This window comes from Neovison vison, chromosome 10 (genome assembly GCF_020171115.1).
Source record: "Neovison vison isolate M4711 chromosome 10, ASM_NN_V1, whole genome shotgun sequence".
NCBI classification, from domain to species: domain Eukaryota; kingdom Metazoa; phylum Chordata; class Mammalia; order Carnivora; family Mustelidae; genus Neogale; species Neogale vison.
Genome location: NC_058100.1, coordinates 2,515,472 through 2,534,839, shown reverse-complemented (window position 1 = coordinate 2,534,839; position 19,368 = coordinate 2,515,472). Strand labels below are relative to the sequence as shown.

Below are 19,368 nucleotides of genomic sequence, written 5' to 3'. Positions count from 1 at the left end.
ATTTCTGCGGACTGACGTGGAGTCACTTCGAGGATTGGTTAAATGGGAAAGATGAAGTGTGAGCCTGTGAGGTGCTGCTGGTCGTGTAAGGGGGGGGGTGGGGGACGAGAACATTCCCGCCTATTGCTTAGCTTCCCAGGAGCAAGCCCAGACGGGACCCGAAGACAAATGAAAACGTGTCTTTGGGGGCTCCTGCGTGGCTCAGTGGGTTAAACCTCTGCATTTGGCTCAGTTCATGGTCTCGGGGTGTGGGATCGAGCCCTGCGTCAGGCTCTGCTCAGTGGGGAGCCTACTTCCTCCTTTCTCTCTGCCTGCCTTTCTGCCTACCTGTGATCTTTGTCTGTCAATAAATAAAAAAAAATCTTAAAAAAAAAAAAAAGTGTCTTTGGAGGAGGGGGAGGAACGGAGTAGGGACAGTTCTGAATGTACATTTTTTTTTTAAGATTTTATTTATTTATTTGACAGACAGAGATCACAGGCAGGCAGAGAGAAGGGGGGGAAGCAGGCTCCCCGCTGAGCAGAGAGCCTGATGCGGGACTCGATCCCAGAACCCCGGGATCATGACTTGGGCCAAAGGCAGAGGCTCAACCCACTGAGCCACCCAGGTGCCCCCTGAATGTACTTTTTTTTTTTAAGCTTTGTTTTGAGTTTTCAACTGCATTTACACATTTACGCTTAGCAAGTTCAAAAAATGAAATTAGATGAAAGAGAAAAGCAGACCCCAAAGTAAGCGCAAGTCTGAAAGGAAGCGTGCCCGCATTGTGGGTGGATGGCGCGAGGTCGGCGGGACGCTGGCTGAGGACAGACGGAACCGCAGGGAGCCTCCCACGCCAGGAGTCTGGGCGGCGCTCCCCCCGCAGCGGGGGAACCAGTAAGCGCGATGCTTCTGTGTGGGAACCGGGTTCTCACCGTGGGAACTAGTCCGCACGGGGCTTGGGGAAGACGAGGGAGGACCCGTCGTCCTGCGGTCACACCTGGGGTTTCCGTGTGAACTCACCCATTCTGCACAAATATCTTGCCCCCAAAGGGGCCGGAAGAGCGACAGCCAGGACTCCCCCCAGCAACGTTGGACTGCGGGTCTGGCTCAGGGAAGGTACCAGCTGAGCCGGGAGCGTCCGTGCAGCCTGCGGCGTGTGCTGGACACAGCTTGTGACCTGGAGCGAGAGCTGTGCCGGCCGATTGCGGCACCTCCGACAGGGTTTTTGGGGGGGGGGCGCCTGGGTGGCTCCGTCAGTGGACTGTCTGCCTCCCGCTCAGGTCGTGATCCCGGTCCCACGTCGGGCTCCCTGCTCAGCGGGGAGTCTGCTTCTCCCTCTGCTCAGTCTGTCTGTCTCTTTCTCGCTCGCTCTCTCGCTGTCTCTCTGATAAATAAATAAAATCCTTTTTTAACCAAAGCGATGACGCCCCAGGCCTGGCCTGCTCCGTCAGTGGCGCGCCGCTCTTCATCTCGCAGTCTTGAGTTCAAGCTCCGTATTGGATGTGGAGGTTTTGGTTTTTTTTTTAATGAAGAAAAACACATTAAAAAAGAAAAGTCATGATGATAATGGACTATAACGCATCGCGTCGGAGAGAAAATTCACGCGTTCACAGCCCCATTGCAGGGGAGGGTGAAGACGGTGTTCTCTGCACGGCGCTGCAAGCCGGTCAGCGCGGAAGGAGAGACCGAGTCGGCAGACGGCCTGTCCGCAGCCCTCAGTGCATCGAGTGGGTCAGGCACGGATGTCCGTGGACGGGGCAGCGGCTGGGCGCGGGGCCCCCGGAGAACGGTGCGCCTCCAGCTCGAACATCAGCCCAGGTCGGCTGCTTCCTCGGACGGGAGATCTGCTCGTACCGCTGCCGGCTCCCAGGAGTGACGGAGCCGAGTGGAACGAGAGACGAGCATCGCTTACGTGTTACTGTTTTAGAAGGCTTGACGTGAATCCATGGCGTGGAGACAAGTCCTTTGCTGGCCGTGCACGAGGACGACCAGCGTGGGCGGGGTTCTGGATCAAACGAACACCACGGAGAACGAGTAAAAGCGATCCACACTCCACGCAGGGACCGCGGCCGAGGCCATTGAAGCCCAGGGGCGTAGAGGAGTGATAGACAGTGGGGGTGGAGCGGGGACACGTCTGAGGTCACCTTACTGGGTCAGAGGTGAACTCCTGGCTGTCCCGACATCACTGTGGTTGTGTAGAAGCCAGGAGGGCCTGGAGGATTGATGCCGATGTACTTAGGGATGAAGTGCTGTGCGGTCTAATGGTTTTGAAAGGGAAAAAATAATAACCACAGACAAAGCGAGTGTGAAACGTTAACGGGTGAATCTAGGCTCAGGCTCCGTCGTGTTCCGTGCTACTCCCGCAGCGTTAACGTGGGTTTGAGATTTTTCAGCATAAAATCTTGGGGTGGAGGAAGTGCAGGCTGCCGCGGCCCAGGAAGTGTGGTGGGGCCGTCACCCACAGCCGCGGAGTGAGCACGGGGTCCCGTGGTGGCAGGGACCACAGAGCCAGCACGGTGTTGGAGCCGCCTGGAGAGAGGCCTCGGCGCTCGGTGCTGGGGGAACGGCGTGCACAGCAGGGCATTGGGGAGCGATGCGGCAGTGACCAGATGGTCCTGATGAAGGACCCAGAGAAGGCCAGGCTGGGAGGGCTGGTCCGCAGCAGGGGAGCCGACACGGGGCTCCTGCAGTCATCCACGTGAGCGGCTGGAAGCCACGGTGGGCCATGGTGGCACGAGACAAGGGGCTTGGCCGCATCTGTCAGGGGCTCCGGGGCGCGGGGCTCACTGAGAAGCCAGGCCGGCTAGCAGCTGTCTTGCGGTGGCCGTTTAGCAAGCCCCAGATTGGGCGGGAGAGTCTGCACTCTCCCAGGCCTTCCCCACACCCGTCAGGTGTCGGTCCTTTGGAATCCCGTGTCTGCTGCCACATTTCCGTGGGTGCGTCAGAAAGGGGGCCCGCGTGGAAGTCCTCCTCCTCTCTGATGGCCTCTTTCTTGCCAAACTGCCCTCCTCCTCTGCTCCGTCCTCCCTTGCCTCAGCCTTGAACCTTCCCGCAGTCGGCCTCAGAGCCTCTGCTTAGGCTCCACGCCCAGGGACCCAGCAGCCCAAGGGTCGTTTGTGTCCAGCCGAGCTTGCTGCTGCTGGCGAGTCTCCCTCCTCTGGTTCTGGGGTGGGTTTTCCTCCGTGAAGCTCTCAAGGAGGAAAAAATGTCCACCTCTGTTGCTGGAAGGATTCTCGATGCTCCAGACTCCTTCCACGGCCTGGGGGACCTTCGATCACACGCCACAGCACTCGGCCCAGCTAAAGGGCAGAGCGGAGCAGGCTGAGAGTCCCCGTCTCTTCGGGCTTCGGGACAGGCGTGTTCCCAGCGCCGCAGAGTCCATCAGAGGCCACCAGGGGGCCTGAGCTGGCAAGGAGGCGTTCACACCTGTGTGGGGTCACCCAGTGGTGGGGGGCGTGGATCCAACCCAAGACGGCACAGGAGCGGCTGGGATGAGACTTTCCACGGAGATCCGTTCTGAGAACCCTCTCGGCAGGGCCGGGACAGAGCGCTTACCCCGTGTCTGCGGCAGCTCTGCGGTGCCGTCCTCCACTCCGCGGTGACCGCGTCCCAGGTTTGCGCCCCGTGCCTCGCGCCGCGTCTGGAGCAGCGCCGTCTGGTATAACCTTCTGTGGTGCTGTGCGTGGTCCTGGACTGTGGTCGCCACGAGCCTCGCGTCGCTGTGGGGACCTTGAAATGTGGCTCGTGCAGCTTTGAAACTGAGTCTTAAATTTTATTTCAAGTGTAAATTTGCGTAGCTCCTTGTGGCTGGCGGCTGTTAGCCGGGTCTGGGTGCTGGGGCGCCGTCCAGTTTCTCGGCGCCGTGAGTGACACGCGGGCCGCAGCGCGAGGACGGCGGGACGCGTCACGCAGAACGGTCACGGGGGTGAGTGCCGCTCCCTCCCGCACCTGCTAGAACACTGGATGCTGAACTCCGCGGAGCTGAGTTCACCCCGCCGTGGGTGGAGGGGTCAGGTGGGACCCACGGAGGCAGGTCCTTGGAACACAGCTGGAGTCTGAGCTGCCGGCCGCGCACCCTCGTGTCTGGCGTCCGGATGCCGTCCCGGGCCGTGGAGTGGAAGGACATTGGGGAGCAGGGCCCAGCACGGCAGAGGCGGGAGCCGGAAACCAGAGCAGGTGACGGGACCGTAGACCACAGTGAGAAGGAGCGCCGCCCTGGCCCGCAGCTGCCCCAGGCCACCCGGCAGTCAGGGGGGGGCAGCCCCACCGTGCACATGCTGGTGCGGCGCGGGCGTCCAGGCCGTGTGGGGGCCGGCAGGAAGCTCTGCGAGGTCCTGACCAGCGAGGGGATGCAGGCGCCCTTCTGCAAGGTGACGGCTGCTCTGTGGCCGGTTTCCATTCCCAGGCTCTTCTGGGCCCACTTGCGGCTTTTTCTGAACGAGCCGCTCCAGTGTCTGGCCTGGTTCTTTGTTTCTCTTCCTCCTTTCCTGCGTCGCTCTCTCCTGGGCCCCGCGTTCTCCTCGTCCCTAGTATCCTTCTCTCTGATCCAAAGACCAACCAGGAGAAAGCGGTCTCACCTGTCCGGGTAGGAGGGGCAGCAGGGTGAGGGGACCTTCTCTTTGAAGTGTCAGAGGGATCTGTTCACGCTGGGTTATGTGGATTACCGGAGGCGACCTTCACGGGATTGACAGCGTAGCCGGTGCATTCAAGCTCGCGGCTCCCGCCCTGCGCCCCGGACATGCAGCCTCCGGCCTCGGGCGGCCTGGGCGGGGGTTTCTCTCGGGTCCTCCCAGAGGTGCTTCTGGCATCTGTGCACACGTGAACGAGTCTGTGAACGCAGAAGCACATGGTTCCCTTCCCCGCTCTCGCGCCTGTTCTGTGCGCACCGTTCTGCCCCTGCTCCCTTCACCCCACCAGACGTCCCGGAGGCCACTGGGTTCGCTCCGTCGCCCCCCCACACATGGCTGAGCGCCCCCCCCACCCCGGTCATACCGCAGTGTACTGGCCCAGCCACCTGCAGAAGCCATCCCACGAGTCCGTGCTTTGCCTCTGCCCACGGTGCCTGCCTGGTCCCTTCCTGGTGCACCTGCGGAACCCCGTCGGACGGGCGGCAGGCGCACTGTTCCGGGAGGGAGAGGCATGGCAGTGATGGAGTGCACCGCACCGCACAGGGGACCCGTTCAACACAAGCTCGGGGGTAAATCTGGTTCGGTAACCTTGAGGTTTTAGGTCTTAACAGTTGCTGAGCGAGGTACCCCAGGCCAGCTGCCGGCGGGGTGTGTGTGGGTTGGAATATGGCCATCGGACAGGCCAGGCTCCTTCCATAGCCCACAGGATAGGCGCGTGTTCAGAGGCTCGGGCCATCACTGGGCCCCTCCTTTCTAGAGAGGCGTGTGCTGATTCCCCGACGGCTTAGTATGAGACGCCCAGTGAGCCTCCTGGAGATGCCGGTTGCGGGGGGAAAGCAAGATGAAACGCGAGTCGGGGAGGCCGGCCGCCTACCCACCGCCGTCCTCTGCTGGGTGCACGTGGGTCTCCGTGTGGCTCTGACCCTCCACGGTCTCACTCTCCAGTCTCCCTTTCCTTTGCAAATCACCGCCTAAAACTAACGAGCATTTTGTTTTTTCCTGTCTTTTTCTTGCATCCATTTCTCTGCTGCTTCCTTCTGTCCCATCAGCCCCACTGCAGCCTGGTAAGACCCAAAAAGCGTGCGTCTGTGCACATCTCGTCCTTACGCGACTCTGTCTCCTGACCCCGGGGAGGGCTCGTGCCCTTCACGCCTCTCTGGGTATCAGACCATGCTTGCCCTGCCAGCCCAGGCTTCCAAATAGGTGGTGTTGCCAGTGGTGTAGACCTGGTTCATCTCCTACCAGGTTTAGCGGGTTCTGGGGTGAGAGGGTTGGCCTCTCTTTACCCAAGACTCGGGGCCCCTTTTACCAGAACCTAACGCTGGTCCCTCCCCGCGCAGCTCACCAGTGTGCTTTCCTCACCCTCCAGGTTAAGCAGCCTGTCTCTGGGGGACCCGGCGCCTGAACGCAGGTCCCCTTCCCACCGCCGGCAGCCGTCCGACGCCTCGGAGACAGCAGGTGAGCTTGGGCGCGAACACCGGCACCGACAGATCTGCGCTCGCAGCGTGGGTGAGGTGTGACGTTACACGTCCTGTATGTGAACTGCTTCCATCGTCCTCCTGTCGACTCTGGAAAGGAGACGTTACCGTGCTTTACAGCTGAGCAAGCGGAGGATGCACGGAGGGCTCAGAAACTGGCCCCGTACACGAGCTCAGAGGGGGCGGAGGCAGGTGTGAGGCCCGTCAGGTTCCCACTCTGGAGCTCACGCTCCGTCCATCACAGGAGACGGTCGCACGCCGGCAGGCGCGTGTGAGTCCGTTCACGCCCACAGGGACTTGGCCAGCCGGCGGTTCCAGCTTTCTGTCCTCCACGTTCTGTGCACGGACGTACATGTGAAAAGAAAGGGTTTTCCACGCACCCTTCCCTGGATTTGGCAGGGTCCCCCGGGTCACCCCCATCAGCAAGCTGGTGTAGCACGCCACGCCCATGGGGCTTCATTTGATGGAAAACCCCAGCCTCCCTTGGGCCTGTCACAGGGCCTGCTTTTCTGTCGTGCCCGTCCTCAGCCAGACCCAGAGAGTCAGCCCCGTGCGCAGAGGAGGGTCGCTCCTCAGGTGTAACTCAGTCGGGGACAGGCTGCTGTCACTCGCCGAGTGTGGTGTTTGGTGTTTGGACAGGAGGAGTCTGGGGAATCAGTCAGTCTGGGAAGGCTGTCTGGAGGAGGCAGCACTGCGGCCTTCCTGGGCTTGTCTTGACTGTGCACACCAGCCTTCCAGCGGCTGTGCCTCCCTAACCCCTTGTCTTCTGTCATCTCTTGTCAGGTCTTGTCCAGCGCTGCGTCATCATCCAGAAGGACCAGCATGGCTTCGGCTTCACGGTCAGCGGGGACCGTATCGTCCTGGTGCAGTCCGTGCGGCCTGGTGAGTGCTGCCTCCATGGCGTGGCGAGTTCTGGACGTGAATGCGTGCCGCTGGACCTGGTCCCCGGGGGCGCCCGGGGCGTCGTCAGAGTGCCACGCACCTGCACGGGATTTCTGGGGTCGCACTGCATGCTCGCGTCGCTGCTGGGAAGGGTGGGAACAGCCGGCGGCCCTCAGGATGGCGGGGCCCGCGCTGGGTCAGGGGCTGCTGCGGCACTTTACAGTGCAGGATGGGACGAGGCGGTCCCTGCGGTCACCCGCGTTGGCGGGTGCAGCAACCTTAAACGTGACCGCAGGAGGAATGATGAGTGTGGGATAGCAGGGAGGGGCAGTGTTGGGAGATCTGTGTGTGGGCCGTGTGCACCTGAAGCCGTTCTGGAAGGGGGGGTTTGCTGCTGGGATAGGGAGCGGGTGGGAAGGGAGCGGAGTGGGAGGGCCCGCACACAGGTCAGTCTGGCCACTGCGCACCTGGGGAAGAGCCACTGGGCGGCAGGACTGAGCTGGCCGGTGACCGGCTGACGCCGACCCAGGAAGGAGCGCGGAAGCCTGTGAAGCCTGTGTCCCAGAAGGAGTGACCAGCACTGTGGCAGATGGGCCGGGCCGCTGACGTGGAGAGCGTACGGGCTCCAGAATACAGCCCCCGGCAGAGGCGAGGCAGGCTCGGTCCCCGTTGGACGGCCGCAGTAGAGCAGATGGCGCCGTCAAGCGTGTCACACGCGTGTCTCAGGTCCCAGCAGGTGAAGCACGTGTGCGCTACACTGTTGTGCCGTGTGCGGTCGCGCTAGGTGTAGAAGCACAGTGTTCACATCCTCATGAAAAGCACCTTCTCGCTCGTCCTCCCTGCTCCGGTCGTAAGCTCCATGCTGGTGGCCGCTGAAGGCCGCAGGGCCGTGGCCGTTTCCTAGAGTCACACGATGAAGTTTGTGGCTTCAACAGACGCCCCCCCCACCCCCGCTTCCGTGAGCGATGTCCCTGCAACACGTCCCCTGTGCGTGCAGCTCGAGAGCACCGCAGACCCGGGAGCGCTTCCCTGAACTGGGGACGGTCCTGTCCCTCCCGCCGCGGCGCACTCCTCTGGGTTTACCGAGACCTTCGGTGGTCGCGGCGGCCCACACAGCATCCCCTCTGGGAGGGGCTTCTCTGGGGGAGAGCTCGTGCTCGGGGCCTCTGTGGGGAGAGCTCCTCGCCCGTTCCGATCTCACAGGGAGACCGCAGCCCTTCCGGCTTCACACCCCTCCCCCGGGTCCGGTTCTGGTTCTGCTGCTGTTTGCACGTCTGCGGACACTTCTCCAGCGGAGTTCGGAGTCCCTCATGGTCCTCCACGAGGACTGCGATCGGTCCCCAAAGCCCGCGGAACATTGGTATTGGACGTCTTCCCACGAACCGTTGATGTTCTTGACGACGTCAAGGATGACGAATCCTTTCCATGAGGTTTCCTGATGACTTTGCCCAGGTCCCTCAGCAGAATCATCTGTGGCAGCCACGGCCTCACAAAACGTATTCGTCAAATAATAAGACTTGAAAGTTGGGGCGCCTGGGGGACTCAGTCGGTGAAGCGTCTGCCTTCAGCTCAAGGCGTGAGCCCAGAGTCTTGGGATCGAGTCCCACATCGGGCTCCCTGCTCAGTGGCAAGTCTGTTTGTCCCTCTGCCTGCTGGTCCCCCTGCTCTTGCTCTCTCTCTGACAAAAAAATAAAGTCTTAAAAACAAACAAACAAAGACTGGAAAGGCGAAACCACTTATTGGTCCCATGAGCCGCAGAGTAGGTGTCCTGTCGGTGGGTACGAAGGCAACACCCCTCCCTCGTCCATCTCCGTCAGAGCTCGGGGGTGGCCACGTGCATTCTATTGTAAAATGGGCCCCGAGCCCAGCATGGGGCTGGAACTCCCGACACAGATCAGGAGTCGCATGCTGTACCAACCAAGCAGCCAGGGTCCAGTCGGGCGTTTTGAAAGGGATCTGTGTTCCAAGCAGGTCTCAGCGGTGGAACTCCTTCTGTCCACCCTGCTGGGGACAGGCGTGTGGCCCTCCGGGCTCTGCGGGGCCGTTTCTCGAGCCCCAGCGGCGTGGAGTCCACGTCATCCCGCAGGGCCCTGGGATTCCGGGAGCGGCCCCCGAGTGTCGGCTTCCGCTCACTGCCCCTAGCAACACAGGCACCATGTCCTCTGGAGCCTGCAGCCAGGCCCTGCTCTCTCCTCTCCAGCTGCGGGAGTCCTGGCTGCGCCCCCTTTCCGGGGAAGGCTGCTTCGTCCCCACGGAAAATCTGTTGGACAGTGTGGCACCTTCAGGAACTCTCTGAGCTCCGCCTTCCGGAGCACCTGCTGCTTCACCGGCCACGGCTTCTTTCCCGACACCCCCCTGAACCCACCCCTGCCTGCTCCAGACCAGACTTCGTCCGAAGGGGACGCGGTGACCACTGGGACACTCAGCCCGGACCCCTCTGACCCCAGACTGGACTTCGTCCGAAGGGGACGTGGTGACTGCTGGGACACTCGGCCTGGACCCCTCTGACCCTGGGCTGGATTCCAGCTAAAAGAGACGCAGTGACTGGCAGGACACTCGGCTCAGACTGCTCCAACCCTAGACCACACTTGAACTAAAGGGGACACAGTGGCCGCTGGGACGCTTGGCCCAGACCCCTCCGATCCTGACCTGGACTTCAGCCGATGGGGATGCGGTGGCCATAGGAACACAGCCCGGACCGCTCCGACCTTCCCCACACCAGCAACGTCCAGCCAGCTTTCTCCTCGCTCTGTGTGCTCACTGGAACTGCACGCCCCGTTTCCTCCGACGGCTTCTCCTTTGCGTTCACAGCTCGGCTGACCACTGGCGTCCGAGGCCCAGGCTCTCGGGGTGTCGGGTCTGGACACGCCTGCCTCGCCGAGCTTCACCCCTGCTCGCTCCACCCCTGCTCGCTTCTGACTTCCAGCTTCGGACGTGCGACTCTTCCTTTCGCACGAGCACGTCGAGGCCGTCGTCAGGTTATGAACTGGCCTCGTGTCCACACCGTGGCGTCTCTGGGCCGAGGGAGGCCCGCGGGGAGGGAGACGGAGGAGCGGCCGTCGGCGGAGCCGTCGTCCCACACGCGTCCGTTAGGTCTGCCGTCTCGTGGGGGCGGCCTGTGGGGTCCCCAGGGACGCCGGTGCCATCCACAACCGCTCAGCACAGATCCCCACGAAAATCGAACAATGAACGATTTTAGATCCTGTGAGAGTCACGGAGTGTGACAGAGACAGGAAGAGAGCAGCTGCTGTCGGAACATGGGCGCCGACACACGGTGGCCCCGAACCTTCCATTTGTGAAAACCCAACAGCTGCCGCGCACCCCGCGGCCCAGCCCCGCGAGGCGAGGTCTGCACGAGGAAGGTGGGAGCAGGCTGGCGTTTCACACTCTGTGTGGCAAAATGGGGGGAAAAATGTGCTTTACGTAGTTCCGGAGAAATACCTGGGACTCGCTTACGGGGAAGGTGAAAGGGAACTCTCGAACTCAGGACCAGAACGGGGTGTGGGGGTCGCACAGGCCGTAACCGGCCGCGCCTGTTTGCTCATTCCCGCGGGGGCGCGGCTGGCTTGGCTTCCTGCGGGAGGCGCGCTGGGAGGAGACGCGTCTGTTCCCCGCTTCCCCGTTCTCCCTGGTCGGACGGGGATGGCTGCTGGGAGGACCGTCCTGCGTTTGGCCTCTGCGGCCGCCTCGGAGCAGCTCGCGTGGCCCAGAGGCCTGGATGCAGTCAGCCCCGGAGACGGAACGGCAGACGGGTGGCTTCTGGTGGAACCGGAGTTCTGGACGGGGTGTGTGTGTGTGTGTGTGTGTGCGCGCGCGCGTGCGTGTGTGTGTTGGGGGAGGAGACGCGAAGAGACACCTGTGTCGGCGCGGACGTCGCAGGAGGAGCGGTTGGTACCATCTTTCCACGGCACGAGGCTTCTCCAGCTCACCGTTTCTCAGAGTGTGGTCCCTGCTGCCTCGAGAGCCTGCACGACCCCCGGTGGCTGCCGTCCCCGTCCCAAGCCCACGCCCGGAAGGGCTGAATCACTCTCTGGCAGGGGGGCCAGCGGATGAGCCTTTGAACAAAACCCCCAGCAATCGTCCCGCTCACTGACTTTGGGGAACTTCTGTGGTTCCGTTCCTGCGGAGACTTGGCTTTCTTCTCGAGATCTCGCCACGTGTGTCTCAGACTTGCAGGCGAGGCAGCTCATTCCCAGCTTTGGTTTCCAGACACGGCCTGGAGCGTTGCAAGCTCCTCCGTGACTAGCGGGCTGCCGACGAGGGTGCGATCCTGAGTCCCGACGGAAACCCGACTTGGAACACAGCTCTGCCGGAGAAGCTCCTTTTAGACCAGAAGCATCTCCGTGTGCTTCGTGGGAGTTCTGTTTTGATCTGATGAAGGCAGCTGACGGCTTCAGTGATCGTCTGGGGCAGATCCCCAGAAACACAGTCTGTGGGCCGCTCGTTAGCCTGCCTCGGCTCCCGTGCTTCTTGCTTCCTGGATGTCGGAGTCGTTAGAAAACGCACAGCAGCGGCCGCTGCCGCAGCCTCCATCCGAGGGACGGCCACCAGCCACAGCAGGGGTTTTGGGTCCTGCCTCTTTTAAAGGGAGAAACTGGGCTGCCTGGGGGGCTCAGGGATGCGTCAGGGTCCTGAGACCGAGCCCTGAGTCAGGCTCCCTGCTCAGTGGGGAGTCTGCTCCCCCGGCGTGTGCTGTGCCTCTCTTTCTCCCAAATAGGTGAGATCTTTCAGTAAGTGGAGGGACAGATCGCAAAGGCTCTAAAGAGGATTTTAACGCTAAAGCAGTGACCTCGCCTTCGGCAGCGTGAACTCCAGAAGGGGCTTGTCCCGGCTCCGGAAGTACAGTTTGAAAACTCTTGTTTTCACCCGTTGTTCCGTACTCCTCTTCATAGTTACTGTTAGGCCAGCGGTTCCATTTCGTGCAGTAAACTTACTCGTCCAGCTGGATTGTGGGAACCACAGAGACATGTTCCAAGAAAGCACACATCTGGGCCTGGAGCTGGGCCTGTCCCTCTGGCCCCGTGGCCTGGCTCCCAGCAGCCTGGCCTCCGAGCTGCCCAGCGAGAACGCCCACGGGCGCTGCAGCACACGGGCCGCCATCCCCAGGGCAAGACGGGAGGATGCCCAGCTTCTGAGGTCCTGGCACAGAGGGCTGAGGGACTGCAGGGCAGGGTCACTGACCTCAGGAGCGAGGGGCTGGGCTCTCCTGACCAAATCTTCTCCCTACAGGAGGGGCAGCCATGAGAGCTGGTGTCAAAGAGGGCGACCGGATCATCAAAGTGAGTGCCCCCTCTTTCTGGCTGGCTCCCTGCACCCTCCTGCCCTGCCCACAGGGTAGATGGCCACTGGGTTGGGGGCAGTGCCACAAGAGGGTCCCAGGAATGTGGAGACCTGCCCCCAGGAGCCCCCTCCTTGGCCTTTCTGGACTCTAACTAACCAAGCTTCTGCAGTGGGTTTCATTTTCCCATTTAACACACAATCAAAATACACTTAAGATGGGAGGGGGGGCTGAGACCAACAGGGGGCCCAGGGCCTTCAGACTCTGTCGCCACACGGGGCCGACCTGAGGGCCTTGCCAGCTGCCACCTGCTGGGACCTGCCTGGCCTCTGGGGCCACACAGTCCTGGAGGCCCTAAGGGAATCCTAGGCGAGGCAACACCTTAGCCCTCCAGTGGGGAGGAGGCCCGCTGGCCAGGGGCGCGGGCCAGCCGCGAAGACAGAACGTACAGCCATGTGACCGGGAGCAGATTCACAACGACCGGCGGGGTCTCGGGGCACCGGAAACTGGCTTTGTGAAGGCATCTGAGCCTCAGAAGGACCCCACGTCCATCCTGGTCACTCCAGCGTTTGTCCTGCCACAGGTGAACGGCACCATGGTGACCAACAGCTCACACTTGGAGGTGGTGAAGCTTATCAAATGTGAGTCGGAAACTGGGTGCACGAAAGCGGGGGGCAGGTGGGCTGGGCGCAGCAGGCCCTTTGACCCGGGGCCTCCTTGGTGGTGAGACGTGCAGCCAGGGCCGCGTCTCGTCTTCGTCCACTGGGCCTGCCCCGCCCCCTGCGGCCACGGCCCGTGGAGACCATATCCTGCTGCCCCAGCTCCCTCCAGGCCGTTCGCTCCTCTGTCCCCTCCACGGACAGCCTTCCTCGGTGGTGGCCTGTCTCGGGGGGGCGGGGGTAGCACAAACGTTCTGTCCGCAGCCGGGAAGACCCAGCCCTCGGGGCTGCCCAGGTGACCCAACGGAAGCAGGAGACGCTGAGGAAAGCGCTCACGGCCAGATGGTCCCAGGAGCGCGGGAGGCCAGGGCCTGAGCGCCTTGCGTCCGCCGGGGGCTTGACAGACTTGAGTGTGGCGACGGGCTCGAGGGCCAGGCAGCCGCACGTGTGGGTGGGATTTGGAGCATCCTGCGTAAAAAAGAGGGAGGAAGGGGCACCGGCATGGACGCAGGGCCGGTGGCTGGAGCTAGGAGACGGCCGGGCACTCAAGTGCAGTTTTATCGGCAGAATTTTAAGTTTCATGGAAGGAGGAGGGAGAAGACTCTCTCCCCCACCGTCACCCGCCCCCGCCTGACCCAGTTTGTAGCCTGAGTGTCTGCCCTCCGGGACCACACACCCTGATCTGGCTGGTCCTTGTCTGTCTGCCTCCAGCTGGCGCCTACGTCGCCCTGACGCTCCTGGGCTCCTCCCCCTCACCCGTCGGTGTCTCTGGGCTGCAGCAGGACCCCGCCCCCACCGGAACCCCCCGAGCCACTCCTGTGGTCCCACCACCTCCTCCACCGCCGCCTCTGCCGCCCCCGCAGCGCATCACAGGGCCCAGACCGTTGCAGGTGATGGTCCCCACTCGTCACCAAGGGGGGAAGCAGGTATAGCGAGGTGTGCTGGTGAGCAGAGGCCGGCCCGAGAAGCGTGAAGAGCGTCGGCAGGACAAGGGGAGGGCTGGCCACGTGGAAAGGGCCACTCCGCCCTTCGTGTCCACCTTCCACGTGAATGCATCCTGTCTCCCCAGATAGCAGAGGGCAATGTGCTTCCTAAACAGAGGGGACCCTAAGGAGGCCCTTGGGGGTGCTGCCTACCAGCAGGGAGAGTGCACCCCTCCAGGCAGGGACAGAAGTGACTGTTAAAGATTATGACCAGTCCTTGTCACAGAGTATGGGACACACGGAGCCTTAAGGGAAAGGCTGCTTGAGGGAGGAAAGGAAGAGAAGGGGAGCGGATCGGGAACGCTTAGGCAGCAGCAGGGGCAGACCCAGGACAGGGCAGCGGAGAGACGAGGAACAGGGCCGGGGTCTGTGGTCGGACAGAAGAGCAAGCGAGCAGGGGCAGGCAGCCTTGGAGCGGTTCAGTACCAGGGGTGGTTGCCGCCAAGACCTCTGGGAATTCGGGAGGTGCCTGAAGTCGGGTGAGTGGCTGAGGGTCACTCAGACGTGCAGGCGACCCCAACAGCCTTTCTGGGTTTTTCAGCCTGAGAACCGGCAGGCGGGAGAACAGCCGCGAGGGTGTCCCCTCCCTCCCCACTCACTGGTCCTTTCTGTTTCCAGGATCCCGAATTCCAAAAACATGCCACCCAGATCCTTCGCAATATGCTGAGGCAGGAGGAGAAAGAATTACAGGTGAGGTCCTACCGAGGGCAGCCGGCCGTGGCCTTGCTCTCGGGACCCCTGTCACCGCCAAATCCCAGCACCCAAAACCCGAGGCCCGCTGACCAGCTGTGACCATGGGACGCGTTACAGCAGAACTTGGATGAGGCAGTAAATAGGGTCCGGAGGTCCTGGGTCCCAGATCGAAGTGGACGCGCAGCCCAGTGCCCGCAGGAGGCGGTGGGGAGAAGACAGTGAGGGGACACCAGAGCCGAGGGAGGTCTCAGGGTCTCCCGGGAGGGAGGCGGGGTGAGCAGGCTGCTGGCAGCGGGACCCCGTTGGTGGGGGTGGGGTGCGGTGGCCCCTCATTTCCATTCATCCCTTTTTTGGAGGCTGCATGTAAAGCATTGTTTTAGGTCAGGTGGTACACAGATGTGGAGAGATTAGACAGTCCTTGCTCTCGCCATGGTTCTGAGGGGGCAGAGAAACCTCCCAGCACAGTAAGAGTCAGGGAGGGGACGAAGCAGGCCACAGTCCCTGCACCACAGGGGGACTTCAGGGGAGAGCTGTCTCTCAGCGGGTCCTTGGGTGGGCCTTCTGCAGGCAGACAGGTGGGGAGGGTGCACCGGTGAGTGCATAGCACAGGCCAAGGGCACGGACGTGTGGAACCACGCTCCCGTGCTTGGCAGAACTGAGCTGCTGCTGGGGCGGGGGGCTTTCCTTCTGGGGTGTGTGAACCAGTGGGGTATCTGTGGGTGGATGGAAATGCAGGCAAACTGCGTCGCAGTGTCTTAGCGAGCAACGTGGACAATCGGGTCAGGCCTGTCGGTCCGTGGGACAGAGCTCAGAGTCCAGAAGTTAAAGCACACGTAGAGGGTCAGTTGGGTTTTAACAAAGGCGTCCAGACCATTTGGTGGAGAAAACCGTCTTCCAGCAGTGGTGCCGGACCAGCCGGCTGTCCACGTGCCGAGGACAAACGTGGTCCATACTTCACGGTGTGAGCTGAATCTTATCCCAGGTCTCTCAAGGACAGATGTAAGGACTGAAACTGTTCTCGAAAACCGCAGAACGCTCCGAAGAAAACACAGGTGGAAATCTTCATGAGCTTGGATCAGGCCACGTTTGCCTACATGTGAGAGCAAAAGTAGACGCAACCGAAAAGTAAACAATTTGTATTTCATCCAAATTAAAAGTCTTTGTGCATCCAAGGACACAATCAAAACAGTGAAAAGACCACCCCCCTGATGGGAGGAAATACTTGCAACTCATCTGTCCGATCCGGGTCTGGCGCCAGATACGTTAGGGACTCCGTAAACGTAATAAGACGACACGTGAGCCAGCGGGACGTACAGCAGAGACGTGCACAGACGCCTGGTGAGCTCGCGGCGACTGGTCGTCAGGTCAGTGCTGGTCACCGCCACACTGCATACCCGCCCGGATGGCCGGAGCCAAGGCAGCGCTGGTGTGGGGGAGGGGAGAAGTTGGGGAAATGCTGGTGTACGCACCCTCCGTGTGCCCGTTACCCTGATGGCTCCCCACCATTGCCGGGGAGGACGCGGAGTCACACGGCCGCCGCGGACACGGGTCGGCGGCTCCTGGGAACGGTCAGCGCAGCGACGCGCAGAGACGCTCCGTCAGCCCCGCTCCCTGGTCTGACCCCGGAGAACTGGGAACACGGCCAGACGCGCACCTGTCCGCGGACGTTCACGACAGCGTTCGTGACAGCGTAGCCCCAGAGAGGACGCCACGCGACCTGCAGCAGCCCAGGGTGGTCTGTCCGGACTGCGGGACGGACTCACCCTCCCACCCCGCCCCGGGCAGGAAGCACTAAGAACGCGTGAGGCTCAGGGGAGCCGGGTGCAGCAGACGACGGGTCATGTGAGCCCATTTAAGGGGAAGTGCAGAACACATACGTCCACGAGGACGTCAAGTAGATCAGTGGCTGCAGGGGTGGCGGGGGAGGAGGTGGCCGGGACGCTACCCTGCCCTGCTCCGGAGCTGCGTGGTGCGGCTGTCGTCATGAGCCCTGCCGGTGTGCACAGGCCCCTCAGTTGTACGCTCACACGTACCGAGGGTGATCTTACGTGAATTCCGCGTCAGCCGTCTCTGAGGTGCTGGTGCACAGAAGCCCCAGAGGAGGACGGATCCACAGCCATCGCGGACGACTTCCCAAGGTGGCACTTGAGTCTGGGTTCAGCCTGTTCCTCTCTGGAAGGTGTGTTGGGCCTTGAACCCCTCCTGAGCTTGGAGTTCCTTCTGAAGACCATGAGACAGGTCGGAGGACTTTGAGCAGGGACTGGTCCCATCCCCAAACCAGTGTTCCCTGGAGACATCCTGCGGCCGCTACAGGAGACCGAGCCAGAGGGGTAGGAGTCGCACGGGAGACGCGGGGCCACGGGGGACATCGTCGAGGTCACGTGGCTGAACACACGGCCTGCAGGGGCAGGCAGCAGGGCAGAAAGAGCAGGAGAACCGAGTCTGGGCGCCAGGACGGCAGCAGTGCTGGCGGTGAAGGGAGGCAGCAGAGCAGGGTTTGCGGGGAGACAGGAAAGTCAGCTCTGGGTGCTCAGGGGACGTTGAGAAAATGACCATCCACCGGCCACGTGGAGGTGTGAGAGCTGAGCCTCGAAGGAAGGGGCAGGGTTGAGACAGGTTCGGGTGTCTTCGGCGTGAAGGTGGTCGTCGGAGCGGGGGACTAAGTGGGGTCCCCCGGGGGCCCGTGCAGGGAGGAGGAGAGCGCGTGCCGTGGGATTTCGGCTTCTGCGGCGCCCCACACCCACCGTCGCATCCCTGGTGCGTTGGCTGTTACGCTGTTTGTCCTTCTGCCTGTGGGACTAAGTAGCGTCCAGGCCGGGACCACGTCTCTGCCTGTTTCCTGTCAGCAGCACAGGCCCACGTGAATTTCGGGGCACAGGGACCCACCGAAGCTGCGGACAGGCTGTGAGGGAGGGTGGGGGCCACCAGGACGGCTTCCAAGGGGGGGGAGACCGTGTGCAGGCGTCACACCTTGGGCCCCAAGGGTCGAGCCTTGTCTGGGGACATGTCTGTGGAAGGAGGGAGAAAGGGCCAAGGCAGCGGCTTAAAAGATAATCAGAATCAGGGGCGCCTGGGTGGCTCAGCGGGTTAAAGCCTCTGCCTTCGGCACAGGTCATGATCCCAGGGTCCTGGGATCGAGCCCCGCATCAGGCTCTCTGCTCAGCGGGAGCCTGCTTCCTCCTCTCTCTCTCTGCCTGCCTCTCTGCCTACTTGTGATCTCATTCTTTCTCTCTCTCTCTCTCTCTCTGTCAAATAAATAAATAAATAATCTTAAAAAAAAAAAAAGATAATCAGAATCAAAGGAAGGGCCTCGTGGTGGTGGCTGGTTTTCGTTTTAAGAACAGAAAGGAGGGGCGCCTGGGGGGCTCAGTGGGTTAAAGCCTCTGCCTTCAGCTCGGGTCATGATCCCAGGGTCCTGGGATTGAGCCCTGCATCGGGCTCTCGGCTCAACGGGGAGCCTGCTTCCCTTTCTCTCTCTCTGCCTGCGTCTCTGTCTGCTTGTGATCTCTGTCTGTCAAATAAATTTTTAAAAAATTTTAAAAAAAGAAAGAAAGGAGAAGAGCAGAGAGGAGCGTTCCTGCGGAGCAAGGGAAGGAACCGCGGGGTGGGGACACCGAGGGTGCAGACAGGGTCCCCGGAGAGCCCCACGGCTGGAGGCAGAGCTGCTGTGTGGGGCCGGAGAGGCCGCAGATGTCGGCAGTGCAGCTGGGAAGCCCGCTGGGGGCTGCCGCCTAGCGGGGCTGGGGGCCTCGGGCCTGGAGAGCCGTGGGGCCGCAGGGGGCCCGGCTGAGCTCACGGCATTCTGCGCTTGCGTGCTGGGCCGGCCTCGCGAGCGCGTCCTCCTGCAGTGCCACAGCCCCTGCGCTCGGGGAAGGCGTCTGGGCTCATCCGGGCCTCACTGCCGTCCGGCGGGCAAGGACCATCATCCCCGCGTTACTCGGGAGGACGTGGCAAAGCTTCGCAGGTTGACACAGCTAGTGAGCATGCGGGACAGGGTTCAGAGGGAGGCCTCCGCGACGTCAAGGCCGAGGCTCCGTGCTCTCCTGCATGCAGGTACGCACAGGTGAGCGTCCGAGTGGCTCCTGGCTGCACCTGCGGCCGGACGGGGCACCTGGGACTCGGCTGCGCGGGAGCTCCGTGCCGACTGTTGCGTACGGACACTGAGCATCTGGCGCCCGAACCGGAGCCCAGGCAGACCTTGTTCATGGGAGGCGTTCGCCCGGCCTCAAGCAGTGGTTCAGAGGGGACGGCCCTTGTGTGCTGTCGTCTCGCTCCGGTCGGCCTCTGGTCGGCCTCTGGGGCGTTTCCCGGCGACTCTGCTCCTTTCTCTCCTCCCGAGCAACCGCGAGCCCACACGCGGCTCTGCAGGCAGAGCGCGCCGTGTCCTCTCTCGGTTCAGGGGTCACGGCCCGCTGTCCCCCCCCGGGGAGTCGTGCTCCCCACTCACCACCTCGTGCCTTCCCCTGCCTGTCCTCGCCGTCCCCAGCGCATCTGTGAGGTGTACAGCCGGAACCCCGCCAGCCCGCTGGAAGAGCAGATCGAAGGGGCCCGGAGGCGCGTCACGCAGTTGCAGCTGAAGATCCAGCAGGAGATGGGCAGCGGCGGCGTGGTGAGTGCCACGGCCGGGCCCCAGGGAGGGGCGCCGTGCGGGGAGCCGCAGGCAGAACTGGGAGGTCAGCCTGGGCAGAGGCGTCCTGAGTCGTGCCGGAGCCTGGACCGACCAGTGGGCCGTTAGTGTCTCACAGAGACGAGGGGCAGCGATTCTTGCTTTGGGGGCATGGGGTGGGGAG

General features: G+C 62.3%; 1 protein-coding gene across 8 annotated transcripts in view; it reads left to right on the top strand.

Moving 5' to 3' along the window:
• The window catches only part of ARHGEF11 (Rho guanine nucleotide exchange factor 11), a 77,996-nt gene that overhangs the window by 32,478 nt on the left and 26,150 nt on the right, over positions 1-19,368 (top strand). For 6 of the 8 annotated variants that reach the window (XM_044266629.1, XM_044266627.1, XM_044266626.1 and 3 more), the window contains exons 2-9: positions 5,655-5,669; positions 5,975-6,063; positions 6,867-6,965; positions 12,195-12,244; positions 12,827-12,884; positions 13,614-13,792; positions 14,504-14,575; positions 19,065-19,187. In XM_044266629.1, coding sequence (XP_044122564.1) covers positions 5,655-5,669; positions 5,975-6,063; positions 6,867-6,965; positions 12,195-12,244; positions 12,827-12,884; positions 13,614-13,792; positions 14,504-14,575; positions 19,065-19,187 — 685 coding nt within the window. The remainder of the gene's footprint in view (positions 1-5,654; positions 5,670-5,974; positions 6,064-6,866; positions 6,966-12,194; positions 12,245-12,826; positions 12,885-13,613; positions 13,793-14,503; positions 14,576-19,064; positions 19,188-19,368) is intronic. The other 2 variants (XM_044266625.1, XM_044266624.1) reach the window with 1 other exon arrangement.